This window comes from Callorhinus ursinus, unplaced genomic scaffold, assembly GCF_003265705.2.
Source record: "Callorhinus ursinus isolate GAN/ISIS: 27379988/994484 unplaced genomic scaffold, GSC_fseal_2.0 scaffold18, whole genome shotgun sequence".
In the NCBI taxonomy this organism is placed as follows: Eukaryota; Metazoa; Chordata; class Mammalia; order Carnivora; family Otariidae; genus Callorhinus; species Callorhinus ursinus.
This window is the reverse complement of record NW_027397080.1, coordinates 5,520,750-5,537,064: the sequence shown is the minus strand read 5'-3', so window position 1 is coordinate 5,537,064 and position 16,315 is coordinate 5,520,750. Positions and strand designations below refer to the sequence as shown.

Here is a 16,315-nt window from a genome sequence, read left to right as displayed (position 1 = left end):
CGTCTTGAAACATTTTCTTCCTTCGATTTTGCAGATCCAAACTCTCCTACTTTTAAGTCTGTCTCACACATTATCTCTTAGTCTTCTTTCTTCGGTCCTCTTCATCTCCTTTGTTGGGACCTAAGCTGGCACATTGCTAGAAGAAACTGAACTAAGGGTAGATTATTATTTTACACGGCTGATTTAGATTTTCCAGTTCTTAAAAATTCTTATGTCTTTTATATTTTTTAACGAAAATGATATATACACCTCCTTTTTATAAATCAGCGCGTCTCTCAGAGAAGGCCCGGAGATACCAACCCAGGAATCTTCCCCCAAAGAGGCCGATGCTTCTGACGCCTTCCGGAAACGAGCTCCACATGCCTTATGGGAAATGTAGTCCCCTATGAATAGCCTGCACCGCGGAGGGACCTGGGAACCTGGGCGTCAGTTACTTCCGCACACGCGCAATGGGGCGGCAGCCGGTATTCCGTAATCTTCCGACCTGTGCCAAGTGAATCGGGAGCGCGGGTCTCGCCCCGAGTCTCTAGGAGAGCTCTGTAACCTGATGTTTTAGAGGCAAAGCTGGGAGCGTGGCGGTGAAAGTCAGGTATGACTCTGCGGAGCCTGGGGACGTAAGGGACGGGAGAGGAGAAAGACAGACACCAGTTTATTGGCTTACCTAACCGAAGATAAAACTTCACAACCCCCACGTGCGGTGATTTCGTGTTTGGGTGTGTGAGACCTGTCCAATTCCGGAATAGTTCAGAGAGAGCAAGAGCAGGGTCTGACTACCACTCAGTGGATTCCCAGATTCCGGGTGGGGCAGGGGCAGGGGCAGGCGCAGTTTGCATATTCCTACTCTTATAGGTAGAGATAACTGTGTAGGAGTATGTGCATCAAGCTGCACCTTTCCTGGTTACAGGAACATCATTGGCCCTACCAGAGCCTGCAAAAGGTAATATTAAACCATTCAAAGGGATCTAGGAAGAAAGCATTTCTAGAGAAACTGCTATGTTCTCTTCTTAGTGTATTTTCACAATAATCTGAAGTAAGTGTTCTCTCCATTTTGCATATGAACTGAAGCTGAGAGAGGTTATTTGCTTTAGACTGAGCTTAGAAAGTGGAAGAGCTGAGATTCAAACCCAGATGAGTTTTCTCCAAATTATCTTCCTTCTCTTTCTCTCCTCTTCCTCCTCCTCTTCTTCTTTTGAGTATAGTTGACACACAATGTTACATTAGTTTCAGATGTACAACTTAGTGATTTGACAAGTTTATACATTATACTATGTTCACCACAAGTGTAGTTACCATCTGTACCCCTTAAATGACTATTACAGTATCATTGACTATTCCTTATGCTGTGCTCCAAATTTTTTTCTTTTTTTGCAAGATAGCATCCTGCGAAAAAAACAAAGAGTTGGATTTATTCTTCTTTTGAAATATTTGAGCAATGAATTCTAAGTAAATTTCGATTTGTAGTCTTCTTTTTTTTTTTTTTAAAGGGTCTCTGTTGAATCTGCAGATTTTCCAGGGAACACTATGTAAATAAAGCTGTGAGTCCCTTTTGCGTATTTTAGCCTTTCTATGGCCCCAGCTTTGCTGGTTGGAATTTTTAAAAACCGATACTAGGCTCATGGGAGATGGTGACTTTCCAGAGAAAGAGGGAGAGAGAGAGAGAGAGATTGATTTAGAGTTTAAACTGAAAGTGCTCCAGCTTGAAAAAAAAAAAAAATTCCTGGGTCCAGCCTTCTCAAGAAAACCCAACCTAATATGAGCTCTCTTATCCCAGCTTCAGAGCAGAGAATTCGAGAGATATCGAATCTCAGAGACCAGGCTTTTAGTTAGTCTTTTGATTCATTTATTTTTATTTTCTTAGGATAAATTTTGGGAGGAAAAAATGTCACTGGTTCAAAGATTAACAACTTGCTATTAGATCAGCAGGACAGAAGTGTACAACATATTTATCTAACCTTCATATATTCATACCAAAACCACCAGTAGAGTTTGGTGCTTATAAAATATGGACTTTTCTGACATCTCCTAGAATCATCATTCTCCCACTAGGTGACATTTACTGAAGCTGCAATGTGGGTCATTCTTTTCTGATAGTGCTTCTTTTCTTTTCTACATTGCTTCCTAGTTTTTCATGCCTTTCTATTCTTTTTTCCCATTTTTATATTCATAGATCTCTGTGTAAGAGCTGCAGAAAATGATCAACTTGCAGGTAATGTATCCATTTATTCAGTCACTTAAATCTCTCAAAAATCCATATAAAAAGGAAATGTATAAACAGGGAAAATGTGGATTGGATCGATCAAGTCCAAAAGAAAATTTAGAAAATTGATAAGTTGATATCCAGGTCACAGGGTCTGCACATAGTTGGAATAAATTTGAGCTGCATGTGTATACCCAGTCTTTATACAATCAAAATGGATAGCCAACCAGTTAAAGTATTGGTATTATCTGTAATGATGAAGCTAAATAATTCCTCAGATAAGTAAAGATATTCCTGATTCAATTCTCTGGGAAAAAAAAATCTTATAATGGGTTTTCATAGAGATAATGTTAGAAATAACATTCATAGCAACAACCCTGTGATAAATATAATGTCACATTTCCCGTGACTTTCTTAGAGTGTTTCCCAGAGTAAGCAGAGAACATAGTGCCAATAAGCAGCACTATATGAACTCAATTTGTAAGTTCAGTTACATAGCCTTTCTAATATTCTTCTGGAACCATAAGTAAATCTTGTACCTTTTCCCAGAGTCTTCTGGTATTCTTGAGCATTTTCTCTTCCATGTGAATTTTAAAATCAGTGTGTCAGGCTCTATAAAGGAATATATTAGGTGTTCTAATTGTGATTGCGGTATACTTTTAGATTGATTTGTAGAGAATTCATAACTTTTCAATAATGTATTCTCCTTTCATTTTTTTATAGGTCCTTATTTACATTTTTATAGGTTTATTATAATTCTTGTACATTTCTTGTAATGTTTATTCTTACTTATGGTTTAGATTGCTGTTGAGAATGGATGGATCTCTTTTCATTATATTTTCTAATTGGCTATTTTGGTGTATAGGAAAATATGCTTTTATCTATTTGACTTTATGTCAACTTACAGGACTCTTATTAAGTCCAAGAATTTTTTAGTTGGTTCTTAGATTTTCTAGGTAGACAGTCATATACTCTTCAAATGGAGTTTTGTTCCTTACTGCTCCATATGTATGTCTTCAATTTTTTTCTTGTCTTATTGCAATGGACAGGACTTCTGGGAACTATAATTTTCAATGTAATTACTAGCCAGTATCTTTTTTGTTATAATTTTAATGGGAATGGTTCCAGTGTTTCATTGTTTCCTTTTGAATTTTGGTAGATATTTGGGGTTTTTTTGTTTTTTGTTGTTTTAATCAAGTTAAAGATTTTTAGCTTAAGATTGTTTTCATAAATTGGAAACTTTTTTTCTTATATGTTTTTTAAAATACCTGTTGATAAAATAATATATTTTGTCTTCTTTAATACAGCAGTTTAGATAATTTCTAATACATTTCTTAATACTGAACTATCTATGCATTCATGGGACAAACCCTAGCTAGTCTCCTAACTTTTTAAAGGGCCATATAGTAAATATTTTAGGTTTGAAGTCCACACGGCCTCTGTGGCAACTACTCAACTGTGACTTCGCAGCTGAAGTAAATGAATGGGTGTAAATATTCCAGTAACATTTTATTTACAAAAACAGCAGGCCAGTGTATAGGTTGTAGTTTGCCGACCCCTGTTCTTTATGGTCTTAACTATCTCTTTGTGAAAGACATGTAGCTACATGCCTTTTTAATTTCAACGTAAGTTAGTTAAACATGATTTTGGCCTTATGGTTGAGAGGGTATATTTTATCATGTAAAAAAGGGTCCTTATTTTCTATTTTATTATGGTCATGTGAGTCTGACATGTTAACCTTATAGCCCTTCTAATTTATATATTTACTTTATTGTGTCTAATAGATTGTAAGATCTCTGAGACCAGTAATACCTTTATTCTTTTTTGTATCACTAGTACAGTGTATGGTAGGTCCTTATTAAACATTTTTTGAGTGAATGAAGGAAGGACATATAAACAATATTTTAAATAATTTTATTGAGACATAATTCAAATATTACAGATTGACCCATTTAAAGTATATACAACTCAGTGGTTTTTAGTCTATTCACTAAAATTATGCGCTCCATTATCTAACTTTAGAATATTTTCATTACCTCAAAAGAAACCCTATATTAGCAGTCATTCCCTGTTCCTCCCATCTCCCAGCCCTAATTTGTTTTCTGTTTCTATGGATTTGCCTTTTCTGAACATTTAATGTAACTAGGACAATACAATATGTGATTTTTTTTTTTGACTAGCTTCTTTCACCTAGCACAGTATTTTCAAGGGTCATCAATGTTACATGTATGCCAAATAATATTGCATTATATGGATATACCTCATTTTGTTTATCCATCTATTCATCAGCTGATGGATACTCATATTGTTTTTACTTTTGGATGAATACTTCTTGGTGAACATTTGTGTATAGGTTTTTATATGGGCATATATTTTCAGTTTTCTTGGGTATATACTTAGGAGGAATTGCTGGGTCATATGGTAACTCAATGTTTTACATTTCAAGGAACTGTAAAACTGTTTTCCATAGTTGTTGCACCATTTTACAACCCCTCTAGCAATATATGAGAGTTCCAGTTTTACCACATCCTTGTCACTGCTTGTCATTGTCTGTCTTTGATTTTAACCATCCTAGTGAGTGTGAAGTGGTATCTCATTTGGTTTTGATTTGTATTTACTAATGATGTTGAGCATCTTTTCATGTGCTTTTGGACCATGTGTGTCTTTGGAGAAAATCTGTTCAAATCCTTTGCCCATTTTTAAGTTGGGTTATCTTTTTACTGTTGTGTTGCATATTCTAGATACAAGTCTCTTACCAAGGTATATGATTTGCACATATTTTATCCTATTCTGTGGGTTGTCTTTTCACTTTCTTGATGTTGTCCTTTGAAGCACAAAGTTTAAATTTTGATGATTTCCATTTTATCTGTTTTTTTCTTTGGCCACTTACACTTCCTGTTGTATCTAAGAAACCATTGCCCAATCCAAGGTCAGAAAGATTTACTCCTATGTATGTATTCTAAGAATTTTATAGTTTTAGCTCTTGCATTTAGGTCTCTGATCCATTTTTAGTTCATTTTCGCATATGATGTGAGGTGTTTGTGTGTGTGAAGGGGGTCCAGCTTCATTCTTTTGCATGTGGATATTTAGCTATCCCAACACCATTTGTTAAAAAGACTATGCTTTACCCGATTCAACTGTCCTGACACTAGTGAATATTTTTTTTCACTAGTGAATATTTTTAATGTGATTTTTGTTTCTATCACAAATATATTTCTGAGTCAAGCATACAGTAGTTATCATATATAACTTTCTGAAAACTCAACAATGAATATGATATGATCATAAAAGATTGCCATGATTCTCTTGCAAGTCCCCAGAAGATGCACACTTTAGTTTGAAGATGAATGTGCTGTTACAGGGATCAGTGACATTCCCGGATGTGGCTGTGGACTTCACCCCAGAGGAGTGGCAGCTGCTTGACTGTGAGCAGAGAACCTTGTATTGGGATGTGATGTTGGAGAACTTTAGAAACCTCATCTCAGTGGGTAAGGACAGTGGGTGGTAACTCTTCAGGGGAACTAAGAATATACTCCTAGCGCCCTGCCTTTAGGATTTGTGGAAGCTGTGGACATTCTGAAGCATTCCTGAGTTTGGCCCTGAATGTTGGTGGTCAGAGATTCTTAATCCCCTTTGAGGTGATGCATAAACAGATAGAGGGTTTATGCTTCTGCCTCCCCAATGGAGGAGAAGGGTCTTTTCTGTTCCAAAGCCTGTTTGTCATCCTTTCCAGGCCCTGAGACTCAAGGAGACAGACCTGAATTGCGAGGTAGTCGTTTGTCTCTGGCACTTGGTCTCCAGTTCTGTGTTGTTTCCCATGAACAGGGGGCCCAGTTACCAAAACAAAAGCGATCTTCAAGGCAGAGCAAGGACAAGAGCCATGGATGAGGGAAGGGGTGAACCCACGTTGGCGCCATCCAGGTGAGTGAAAGAAAACCAGGTAGATGGGAGTCTTTGGAATTGAGATTCCAGTTGGTCAGTGAGGGACAGGTCCCTCTGAAGCAGCTCTTTCAGGAAGCCCTTCTTAAAAGCCACACAGCTTTGGAAGTGACTGGGTCCACTTGACATAACATCGTCAGATCCCCAGATGACACCTTCACTCACTCTGCTCACATAGCCACTCTTTCTCTTTGCTCAGCTTTTGTATGGAGGGAGGTCCCTCTCCTCTCTGCCCCAGCTCCCTGCACTGCCTGTTCCATGGAGGTCCTTGCTTTGTTCTCTTAATTCCTAAAATCTTCATTCTTCTTTTTTTCCTCAACACGAGCACAGATCTTTTCCATACATCTGGTTCTCATAAGGTAGTCAGATTGTGTGGATTTGAAGTCTTACTCTACCAGTCACTGTCTAACCTAATTATTTTGTAGCACAACTTTTTTTATAAAGGAGGGATAATATTAATCCTTACTTCAGGTTTCTTTTAAAGATCACATGAGTTAATGCATGTAAAACCCTTCAAATAGTTGGTATATAGTATGTGTTCAGTATATGTTGGTTGTTTTTATTCCAAAACTTCTAGTAACATTATGCTTTCTAATTATTTCCCCTTTTCAAAAAAAAAACCTCTTCCTTTTCTTGTAACATATACCCCACCTGTGTACCCCATCTTGCTCATCTTTAGTCTCACTGCTGACTTGGGGTATCTACCTTATAGTGCATCTCTCTGCTTCACTTGGTAATACTGATATTATTTGGAAATTCCCCAACATCATGTGAGTTGGTTCCTCACAAATCTGCCCTCACCCTCACTTACTGTTTCCCCACCGTTGCTTCCTGCCTTTGTGTCCACCTTCAGAACTCCTCTCACCACAACTCCCTCAGAAACTTCATCCCTCTGAAGAACTAATGGGATTTTCTTTGTGCTATCTGTGGCATCTGTACGTCTCCAATTTCTCATTCCCATACTTTTTCCCACCTGGCCTTCATCTCAGTTTTTTCATAGTAAGCACTATTTAATATTCTTCAACCTTCACCTTTCTGTTTACGTTATAATAAAGGATAATGGCTGGCCTGCTGCTTTGCAGTCTCCAAATCACTGTGGTAAGCAACTTAGCTTTTTTCCCTCAAGAGTGTGTCCTTACATACTTTTATGACTTATTACCTATGATTTAACTATTAGTTTATCCAAGACTGATTTAAAATAAAATTTTCTTTTTCCACAGAGCCTATAAAAGATGTATGTTTCAAATGATTAAGACACAAATTAAGTGTATTTTAGATCCCCTGGGTCCCCAACTTCTAATGACCTAAACCAAGTGAATTTTAACTCCTAATAGGGTGTCTAGGCTGTTCATGAGTCTATATTGCCAATTTCATCCTATTTTCTGGCTTATCTTAGATGTTCCTGCAAGATGTATCCAAATCATTACATGTTCCTTGTCACTCTCTTGACAAACACAAATTATTTCTTCATAACTTGTGATATTTAAAAGGATTTTAAGGCCCTCTTTAATGTGATCCCATTTTGTTTGCCCGGAATGGTCCATCTTTTCCTTATGCCATGGCAGTTGGGCTCTTTAGTGAACTTTGTACATGATTTTCTTCTGTGCGTCAGCTCTTTTGATGCTGATGTGCTCTACCTAACAAAGCCCAGCATGCTAGTAAGTCTAACTTCAGTCTTTTCCTCTTTCATGGTAACTCCAGCCTAGATTAATCTCTACCTTCTTGGAACCTCCATCCTAGCCCTCCTATGACTCTATCATGAAAACTTGACATATATTCTCTTAGATTTTTTTTTAATAATGTGGCTTATAAGGCATGTTTTCTTGTGATAATGCCCTGAAGAGAAAGCCCTGTACCATTTTTTGTTTTTGCACTATTTCTGAGCACACAACAGATATTTAATGAACATTTTATTAATTCACTGTTGTAAAGTCAGGCATTGTGGAATGTTTCTTATTCTTTCAATGAGGCTTTTTTATGATTCCTGAGAAGGATTCACAGAAAGCCAAAAAAAAAAAAAAAAAAAAAAACAACAACCACAACCCCAAAACAAAAAACAGCCCATTACCATTTTCCATGTGTGTAAATTGTAGTTGAAAGGCAAAACAGCCATATAAAACATTTTAAAGTTTTAGGATTGTGGAATATTTGTTCAATGCACAATAACATTGCCGTTTTTGTTCTAGTTAATTGCCGGAATGAATGGTTTCGGGGAGCAGTGGTGACTATCTTGGGAATTCAGAGGAAAAGGAGCTTAAAGTTTAAAGTATACAAAGATTAGAGGAGTCTTTTTTTGAGATCATGGAACAATGGCTCCTCCCTAAAGAATATCTAAGGACCAGATAGGATGAGAGGGGGTGAGGTAGGGCATGTGAAGGTGGGGAAGAGACATGAGTAAAATATTATAGTTATTTAGAGTCTAGAATTCTTGGAACAGAGGTATTTGTTCAGGACGAGAAGAATGTGTACTTAGATACCATAAGTGAATTCATTATAATGTATAGTTTTGTTCACCAGGCTGAGTGCCTTGGATTTTTCAGTTGGTTCCTACTAGTTGAGGTAACACAGGATGCTGCTTCCCATTAGTTGAAGTAGAGAAGAAAGAAGACAGGAACCCCAATCCCCATAAAGAAATGCGCACTAATGGCTATAGCCCACTACTCGGGGCAGCTCCACAGAGAAGAATGAGGCATGGAGCAAGAAGTTGGGGTGTGGTACTAACATTCCACAAGGAGGGAAACTCAGGAATGGGGAATATAACCCCTTCTCCCTATTTTTTTTTTAAAGTTTATTTATTTAAGCAATCTCTGCACCCCGTGTGGGGCTTGAACTCATGACCTTGAGATCAAGAGCCTCATGCTTCTCTCACTGAGCCAGCCAGGTGTCCCCCCTTTTTAATGGAGAAATGGATTGGAGATTTTTAGGGTTTTGAGGTTAGGAATGAAAAAAATGTGACTTCAGGTTAAAGAAAAGTGACTTCAGCAGCTTTCTGGGGACTAGTTTGTTAGGTAAATTGAAATAAAATGTAAAAACAGTACTTGTCAAATACAAATATGACAAATGGTCATGTATAGAACCCCCCCCCCCAAAAAAGAGATGCAGCCAGAATAAAAGCAATAGCAAGCAGGCAGAATCTGTGCCGGGACTTACAAGTACATGGGAGAATGAATCCCAGCTGTTGCAGAGTTAGAGCCCTGTCTGTAGACATGTCTCACTTGTGATATGGATGGAGTTAGAGGACTGGAAGTATAAGAATGTTCCTGAAGGTAACTGCCATTGTGCCAGGTGACTAAGAGGAAAAAGAGATGTGAATGAGGGAAGTGGAGAGCCCTCCCATTAGGGTAATCTAGGACTGGAGTAGTGAGGATTCTAGATCTGCCACCTCCAGATCTAGTTTTTCCTCTGATATCTTCCCTTAGCTCCTAGTATCTTGTTCTTTGGGTCACCTCATCCATTGGTCAGATCTCTTCAGTGGGCTCTCTTCATGTGAGACAACCAGGCCTCGATGTTTGTACACTATTCACTGTAACTTGTGCCTATTTCACAATCTTTCCATAGGTCACAAGTTAAGCCATCTATTCTCATTATTGTCATTCATCTGCTCCCATTTCCTCTTCAGCAATTGTATTCTTAAAGCTCAGGAGGGAAGCAAGTACAGGATTTGTTTCAGAATTAGATACTAGATTTGAAATAATGTTTCTTTCCATAACTGGTATGGAAAAAATTAACAGAGCCATGTTTTATATACTCCTTTTTAGAAGCTGATTGCCTACTTGTTGATGAATCAGAGAAGCACCAGGAAAGCAAAGACAATTTTTTAAATTCAGTTTTGTTCACATTCAATAAAATTCTGACTGTGGAGAGACTCCATGGTTATAACATGAGCACAAGTCTTAATCCTACAAGAAAAAAATCATATAAATGTAAATCATATGGGAAGAGTTTGCAACCTACTTTAGATTTACTTAATTATAATAGATGTTATACTGAAGAAAACTCATATGAATGCACTGAATGTGGGAAAGCCTTCAAAAAGAAATTTCATTTCATTAGACATGAAAAAAATCATACAAGAAAAAAACCCTTTGAATGCAATGACTGTGGGAAAGCCTACAGCAGGAAGGCTCACCTTGCAACTCATCAGAAAATCCATAATGGAGAGAGACCCTTTGTGTGCAATGATTGTGGGAAAGCGTTTATGCATAAAGCACAACTGGTGGTCCACCAGAGACTCCACACGGGAGAGAAACCTTATGAATGCCATCAGTGCGGGAAGTCATTCACTTGGAACTCCTCCTTTACCCAACATGTGAAGTCGCATACACTTGAGAACTCGTTTGAATGTAAGGAATGTGGGAAAACCTTCAGGTATAGCTCATCCCTTTATAAACATTCTAGATTTCATACAGGAGAGAAACCCTACCGATGTATTGTATGTGGCAAAGCTTTTGGTAACACGTCTGTGCTTGTTACGCATCAAAGAATTCATACAGGAGAGAAACCATATGGGTGTATCGAATGTGGCAAAGCCTTCATCAAGAAGTCACATCTGCTTAGACATCAGATAACTCATACAGGAGAGAAGCCCTATGAATGTAATAGGTGTGGGAAAGCATTTTCCCAGAAGTCAAATCTTATCGTACATCAGAAAATTCATACATAATATTCATGTTGAATATGACAAAGCCTTAAATACTAGATAAATCTTATTAAAACAGAATTCATGGTGAGAAATCCACCAATTCAAATGGATTTGGAAGAGTAGATTCCCATAAAAAAGAATCAATGCCAATCATGTTCTGGAAGTGATTATTAATAAAGTTTTTACAGAAAAAGTTCACAGAAAACATTGATTTATAAGTAATAGAGCATAGAGCTTAGAAAGTGAGCATAAATTAATCAAGGAATCAGTGAAAACACTATCTCTGATTTTTATTTTTATAACATTATAGAATTATACAAGTATGAGTATAAAATATGTTTATTACATTAAATTATATCAATTAAAGTGAAGTACATATCATTTTTTCTTCGAATCCTAACAATATACAAGTGGAAAAAATGTGGTCTAATATGAAATATGAATTTCAGTAATATTTTTATCCATTTGCTGGCACTTTTAATGGGTAAGGCAGTGTTACTGATCTGTCTCCTCTTTAGTTATAAAACTTGTTATAAAGATGTTTTCCTATGTATGTAAACAGCAAAACAACCAAGGCACCATTTGAGAGGGAACAGCAGTTGTATTCCGTATTACAGTAAGTATTCAGTTGAGAATAAGTATTTAAATAAGTTTGTAAATAAAACATTTGCACTTCAAATATTCCTATTCTTTTTCATTGGTGTATCTACATAAGATGTGAGTGTGGCTCAAGTAGTGTCTATCATGGGTACTATCTGTATTTGATTTTAATAAGTAGGGTGTCATACTTTGCAACTTTTGGGGAGTGAGTTTTTGGGTCTGTATTTGTTTTAAGAGATCAATACAGGTTTAGCACCTGGGGTGCCTAGAATTGCCCTTGTGACAGCATAGGCAGCATTAATCAATTTGAAAAGAGCAAGTTTCTCTGCTTAGCAACTTGAATCTGGAATGTGATATTATGTAAGTTACACATATTCCCTTAAAAGGACAAACCACCATTATTTAGGCTAGAGTTTTTATTGCTGTGCACAGTGTCCTTGCTAATGTCAAAAACCTTTATGCCGGGGCGCCTGGGTGGCTCAGTCGGTTAAGCAGCTGCCTTCGGCTCAGGTCATGATCCTGGGGTCCTGGGATCAAGCCCCGCGTTGGGCTCCCTGCTCAGCGGAGAGCCTGCTTCTCCCTCTCTGCCTGCCTCTCTGCTTACTTGTGCTCTCTCTCTATCTCTCTGTCAAATAAATAAAATAAAATCTTAAAAAAAAAAAAAAAACACCTTTATGCCTTCTTGAATGGTGACAAAACAACCTGAACCTAAATTTGGATATCAAGCCTTTTCAAGTTTAAGCCGAGTTACAACTCTGTTGCATTGTTTTTCTTCCATTAGTCATTTTTTTGAAGAGTAATGTTGGGTAATGACTATAAATGAATGATAGTAGTTTTTTGAACAAGCATACTAGAACTTAAGGAACTAAATTAAATCTTGTCTACTGACAAAAATTCTTTGCTTGACCAACCTTTAGTCAGGCTCCCAAACCTCCTAGGCCTTCTCTTCTGTGCACTTCCTTGTAAAATCTAGTTTTAGCAAGAATCTCACTAAATCAGTTTAACCAGAATTCCCTACCCTTGATATCTGATCTGGTTCCTCACCCTCTACAGTCCATCAGGTGAGGTCTGATCACACTGGCCTTTCTTCAGCAAGATTCCTGTTAGGTCAAGGGGCTGGCTTCGGCTCAGGCCATGATCTCAGGGTCCTGGGATTGAGCCCTGTGTCGGCCTCCCTGCTCAGCGGGGAGTCTGCTTTTCCCTCTCCCTCTGCCCCTCTCCCTGCTCATGGTCACGTGCTCTCTCTCTCTCTCTCCCTCCCTCCCTCCCTCCCTCCCTCCCACGTGCATGTTCTCTCTCAAACAAACTTAAAAAAAGGAAAGGACTCCTTTTAGGTCAATTTAGCCAGAACCTTCCTTACCTCTGATGTTTTCTCTTAGTAATTTTCCATCCATTGACCACCAACCCTCTCCTCCCTGCTCCTTTGCTATAAATTCCCACTTGCCCATGCTGTATTCACAGTTGAGCCCAATCTCTCTCCCCGACTAAAATCCCATTATGGTGGTCCTTATACCTATCTGAATAAGGTCTGCCTTGCCATCTTTTTTTTTTTTTTTTAAGATTTTATTTATTTATTTGACAAAGAGAGACACAGCGAGAGAAGGAACACAAGCAGGGGGAGTGGGAGAGGGAGAAGCAGGCTCCCTGCTGAGCAGAGAGCCCGATGTGGGGCTCGATCCCAGGACCCTGGGATCATGACCTGAGCCGAAGGCAGACGCTTAACGACTGAGCCACCCAGGCGCCCCTGCCTTGCCATCTTTAACAAGTGTCCTTGAATAGCTTCTTTCTTCAACAAACCCCAAGTATTTCAGGAGGCTACATGCTGGTTCACTCTTGGAGTTTCCAAAATTTCCGGAACCTCTTTCTTTTGGAATTGTCCTCAGAATCAGTTTGACAGCCATGCAGGAAATTCTTTAGGTATTTATAGTCACAGGACTTGCCTTTTTCTCAGCTCAACTGTTTTCTCATTTCCTACATGAAATCCTCATTTCGTATTACTTAGTTCTGCCATTCCATCCTATCTCCCTTTCCCAAACCTGTGCCTCTCATCTGAGAAATGCCAAACTACTTAAGTCTACAGGAAGAGAAGGAGTAGGGGGCCCTACTGTTGCCAGCATGAGCGAGGCCCCTTGAAAGAGCAGCGGTGTAGGTCAAAGTGGCAAGAAGTGTGCACTGGTCTGCTCTGGAAATAAGGGAGTAAAACAAGGGAGTTTTGATTGTAATATATCAGGGAGCATGTAATCTGGGCTTCATGAATTATTTTGCTCCCTCCTTTAAGTGGAAGTAGGAACACAAGTAGAAGATAAAATTATTTCCAGTACTGGGCAAATATAAATTCCTTCCTAGAGAGCTTTTGTCGCTGACCGCATTGTCTTGGGCTGTACAAGATTTTGGCAAGAAGAAAAACAAAACTATGCTTGGATCCATCCAAACATCTTGGATTCCCAGAACTCCCTAGTCTATTTGTGCTCTGTGGCTGAAACAGAGTATTTAGGTGAGAAATCCCTTGATTTTTCCCACCTCTAAGAGTTTGTCATACCTTGATATTTTCTTTTCTCACTCTATAAAAAGATCACTCAAAAACCTTCTTTCTCTTTTATTTATACATGGATGGTGGATTGGTATTTTTCCCCCAATGAAACTTCATTTTTCTGATTATATCATATGTGCTAATTTTTAAGAATTAAATACAAAAATGTAATGAAAAGAAAAAAATGGAAAAGGGAAGTCTGAGTTTAGGAGTCCTCATGTTCTAGAAACAGAACATTTAGGCCTTCTAAGATGTGAAAAACTTTAAGGGAACCTAGAAAGCATAGAAATAGAATGTATCTAGAGAGGAATAATGAAAACTTAATAATTCCAACAGTGATCAGGAAAGATGAAAGGTGCAGAAAAAAGGTAAATAGAAAGTAAACAAAAAAGGCATAAATAAATAATAGCCTATCAATAATAACATTAACTGCAAATGGGTTAAACTCACCTGTGAAGAATAGTTTCCATTACGATTTTTCCAGAAGCACTTTAATCTTTTGTTTTTATTTTATTTTTTTATTTGGAGGGGAGGGGCAGAGGGAGAGGAAGAATCTTAAGCAGGCTCCATGCCCAGTGCAGAGCCTGATGCAGGGCTGATCTCACAACCCTGAGATCATGAGAGGGAATCAAGAGTTGAATGCTTACCCGAATGAGCCACCCAGGTGCCCCATTCTTTTAATAATCTCCTTTGCAAACTAAAAATAACTAACTTCCAGTGAGCTAGAGCATACCACTGGACACTTCTTGCCACCTTAACCCACTCAGTTGCCCTTCACTTGCAACAGCCCTCTACACATTTCTCATTGTCTTTTAAAAAATTATTTATTTATATGTCACACAAAGGGAGAAAGAGACAGACAGCACAAGCAGGGGGAGCGGCAGACAGAGAGAGAAGCAGGCTCCCTGCTGAGAAAGGAGCCTGATGCGACACTCGATCCCAGGGTCCTGGGATCATGATCTGAGCCGAAGGCAGATGCTCAACTGACCGAGCCATCCAGGTGTCCCTCACTTCTTGTTGTCTTAAGTACACTTTGGAGTTTCTTTGATGAGGGACAGGAGCTGGGAGAGGAGTTTCAGCACCAGTATTGTTTACTTCCTGTACCGTGTTCAAAATTATTTAAATTGCTTCATTTCTTTGCATGTTTATTACTGATTTAATATGCAGTTTGGTTCACTTTCTTCTGTTGGCATTTAATTTTAGGGTTTTGTTTTTTTCTTTTTTAATTTACTTTTTACTTTAAGTAATGGCAATTTTCAAACATGCACATAAATAGAGGGAATAGTATAATGAATTCCCACGCATGTACCTGCTTTCTACTTCAACAATCAGCAATTCAAGGCCAATCTTATTTCTTTTTTTTTCCCACACAAGTAGTTAAGGTTGTCTTTCTTTTTTTTTAAATTTTTTATTGTTATGTTAATCACCATACATTACATCATTAGGTTTTGATGTAGTGTTCCATGATTCATTGTTTGTACATAACACCCAGTGCTCCACACAGAACGTGCCCTCTTTAATACCCATCACCAGGCTAACCCATCCCCCCACCCCCCTCCCCTCTAGAAATCTCAGTTTGTTTTTCAGAGTCCATCGTCTCTCATGGTTCGTCTCCCCCTCCGACTTACTCCCCTTCATTCTTCCCCTCCTGCTATCTTCTTCTTTTTTTTTTCTTAACATATATTGCATTATTTGTTTCAGAAGTACAGATCTGTGATTCAACAGTTTTACACAATTCACTGCACTCACCATAGCACATACCCTCCCCAATGTCTATCACCCAGCCACCCCATCCCTCCCACCCCCCACCACTCCAGCAACCCTCAGTTTGTTTCCTGAGGTTAAAAATTCCTCATATCAGCGAGGTCATATGATACATCTCTTTCTCTGATTGACTTATTTCACTCAGCATAACACCCTCCAGTTCCATCCACGTCATTGCAAATGGCAAGATCTCATTCCTTTTTATGGCTGCATAATATTCCATTGTGTATATATACCACCTCTTCTTTATCCATTCATCTCACGATGGATATCTTGGCTCTTTCCACAGTTTGGCTATTGTGGACATTGCTGCTATAAACATCGGGGTGCACGTACCCCTTCGGATCCCTACATTTGTATCTTTGGGGTAAATACCCAGTAGTGCAATTGCTGAATCATATGGTAGCTCTATTTTCAACTGTTTGAGGAACCTCCATACTGTTTTCCAGAGTGGTTGCACCAGCTTGCATTCCCACCAACAGTGTAGGAGGGTTCCCCTTTCTCCACATCCCCGCCAACATCTGTCGTTTCCTGGCTTGTTAATTCTAGCCATTCTGACGGGTGTGAGGTGGTATCTCATTGAGGTTTTGATTTGGATTTCCCTGATGCCGAGCGATGTTGAGCACTTTTTCATGTGCCTGTT

At 38.6% G+C, this 16,315-nt stretch overlaps 1 protein-coding gene across 3 annotated transcripts; it reads left to right on the top strand.

The window, feature by feature from the left end:
• Window positions 1-447: 447 nt before the first annotated feature.
• LOC112811667 (uncharacterized) lies at window positions 448-11,457 on the top strand. 3 transcript variants are annotated; one of them, XM_025855884.2, is made up of 5 exons: window positions 448-589; window positions 2,168-2,206; window positions 5,559-5,685; window positions 6,023-6,118; window positions 9,895-11,457. In XM_025855884.2, the coding sequence occupies exons 2-5, from the start codon at window positions 2,192-2,194 to the stop codon at window positions 10,797-10,799; spliced, it is 1,143 nt and encodes a 380-aa protein (XP_025711669.1). In that variant the 5' UTR covers window positions 448-589; window positions 2,168-2,191; the 3' UTR covers window positions 10,800-11,457. The 3 variants fall into 3 exon arrangements, with proteins under 3 accessions (XP_025711669.1, XP_073758920.1, XP_025711670.1); XM_073902819.1 differs by having other exon boundaries at window positions 5,511-5,685; XM_025855885.2 differs by lacking the exon at window positions 5,559-5,685.
• The last annotated feature ends 4,858 nt before the right edge of the window (window positions 11,458-16,315 follow it).

Excerpts from the sequence above, each read along its gene's own strand:
- LOC112811667 (XM_073902819.1), top strand. Across the intron at positions 5,686-6,022 it reads TAGAAACCTCATCTCAGTGG|GGGGCCCAGTTACCAAAACA; the intron begins GTAAGGACAGTG and ends TCCCATGAACAG. Across the intron at positions 6,119-9,894 it reads CCCACGTTGGCGCCATCCAG|AAGCTGATTGCCTACTTGTT; the intron begins GTGAGTGAAAGA and ends ACTCCTTTTTAG.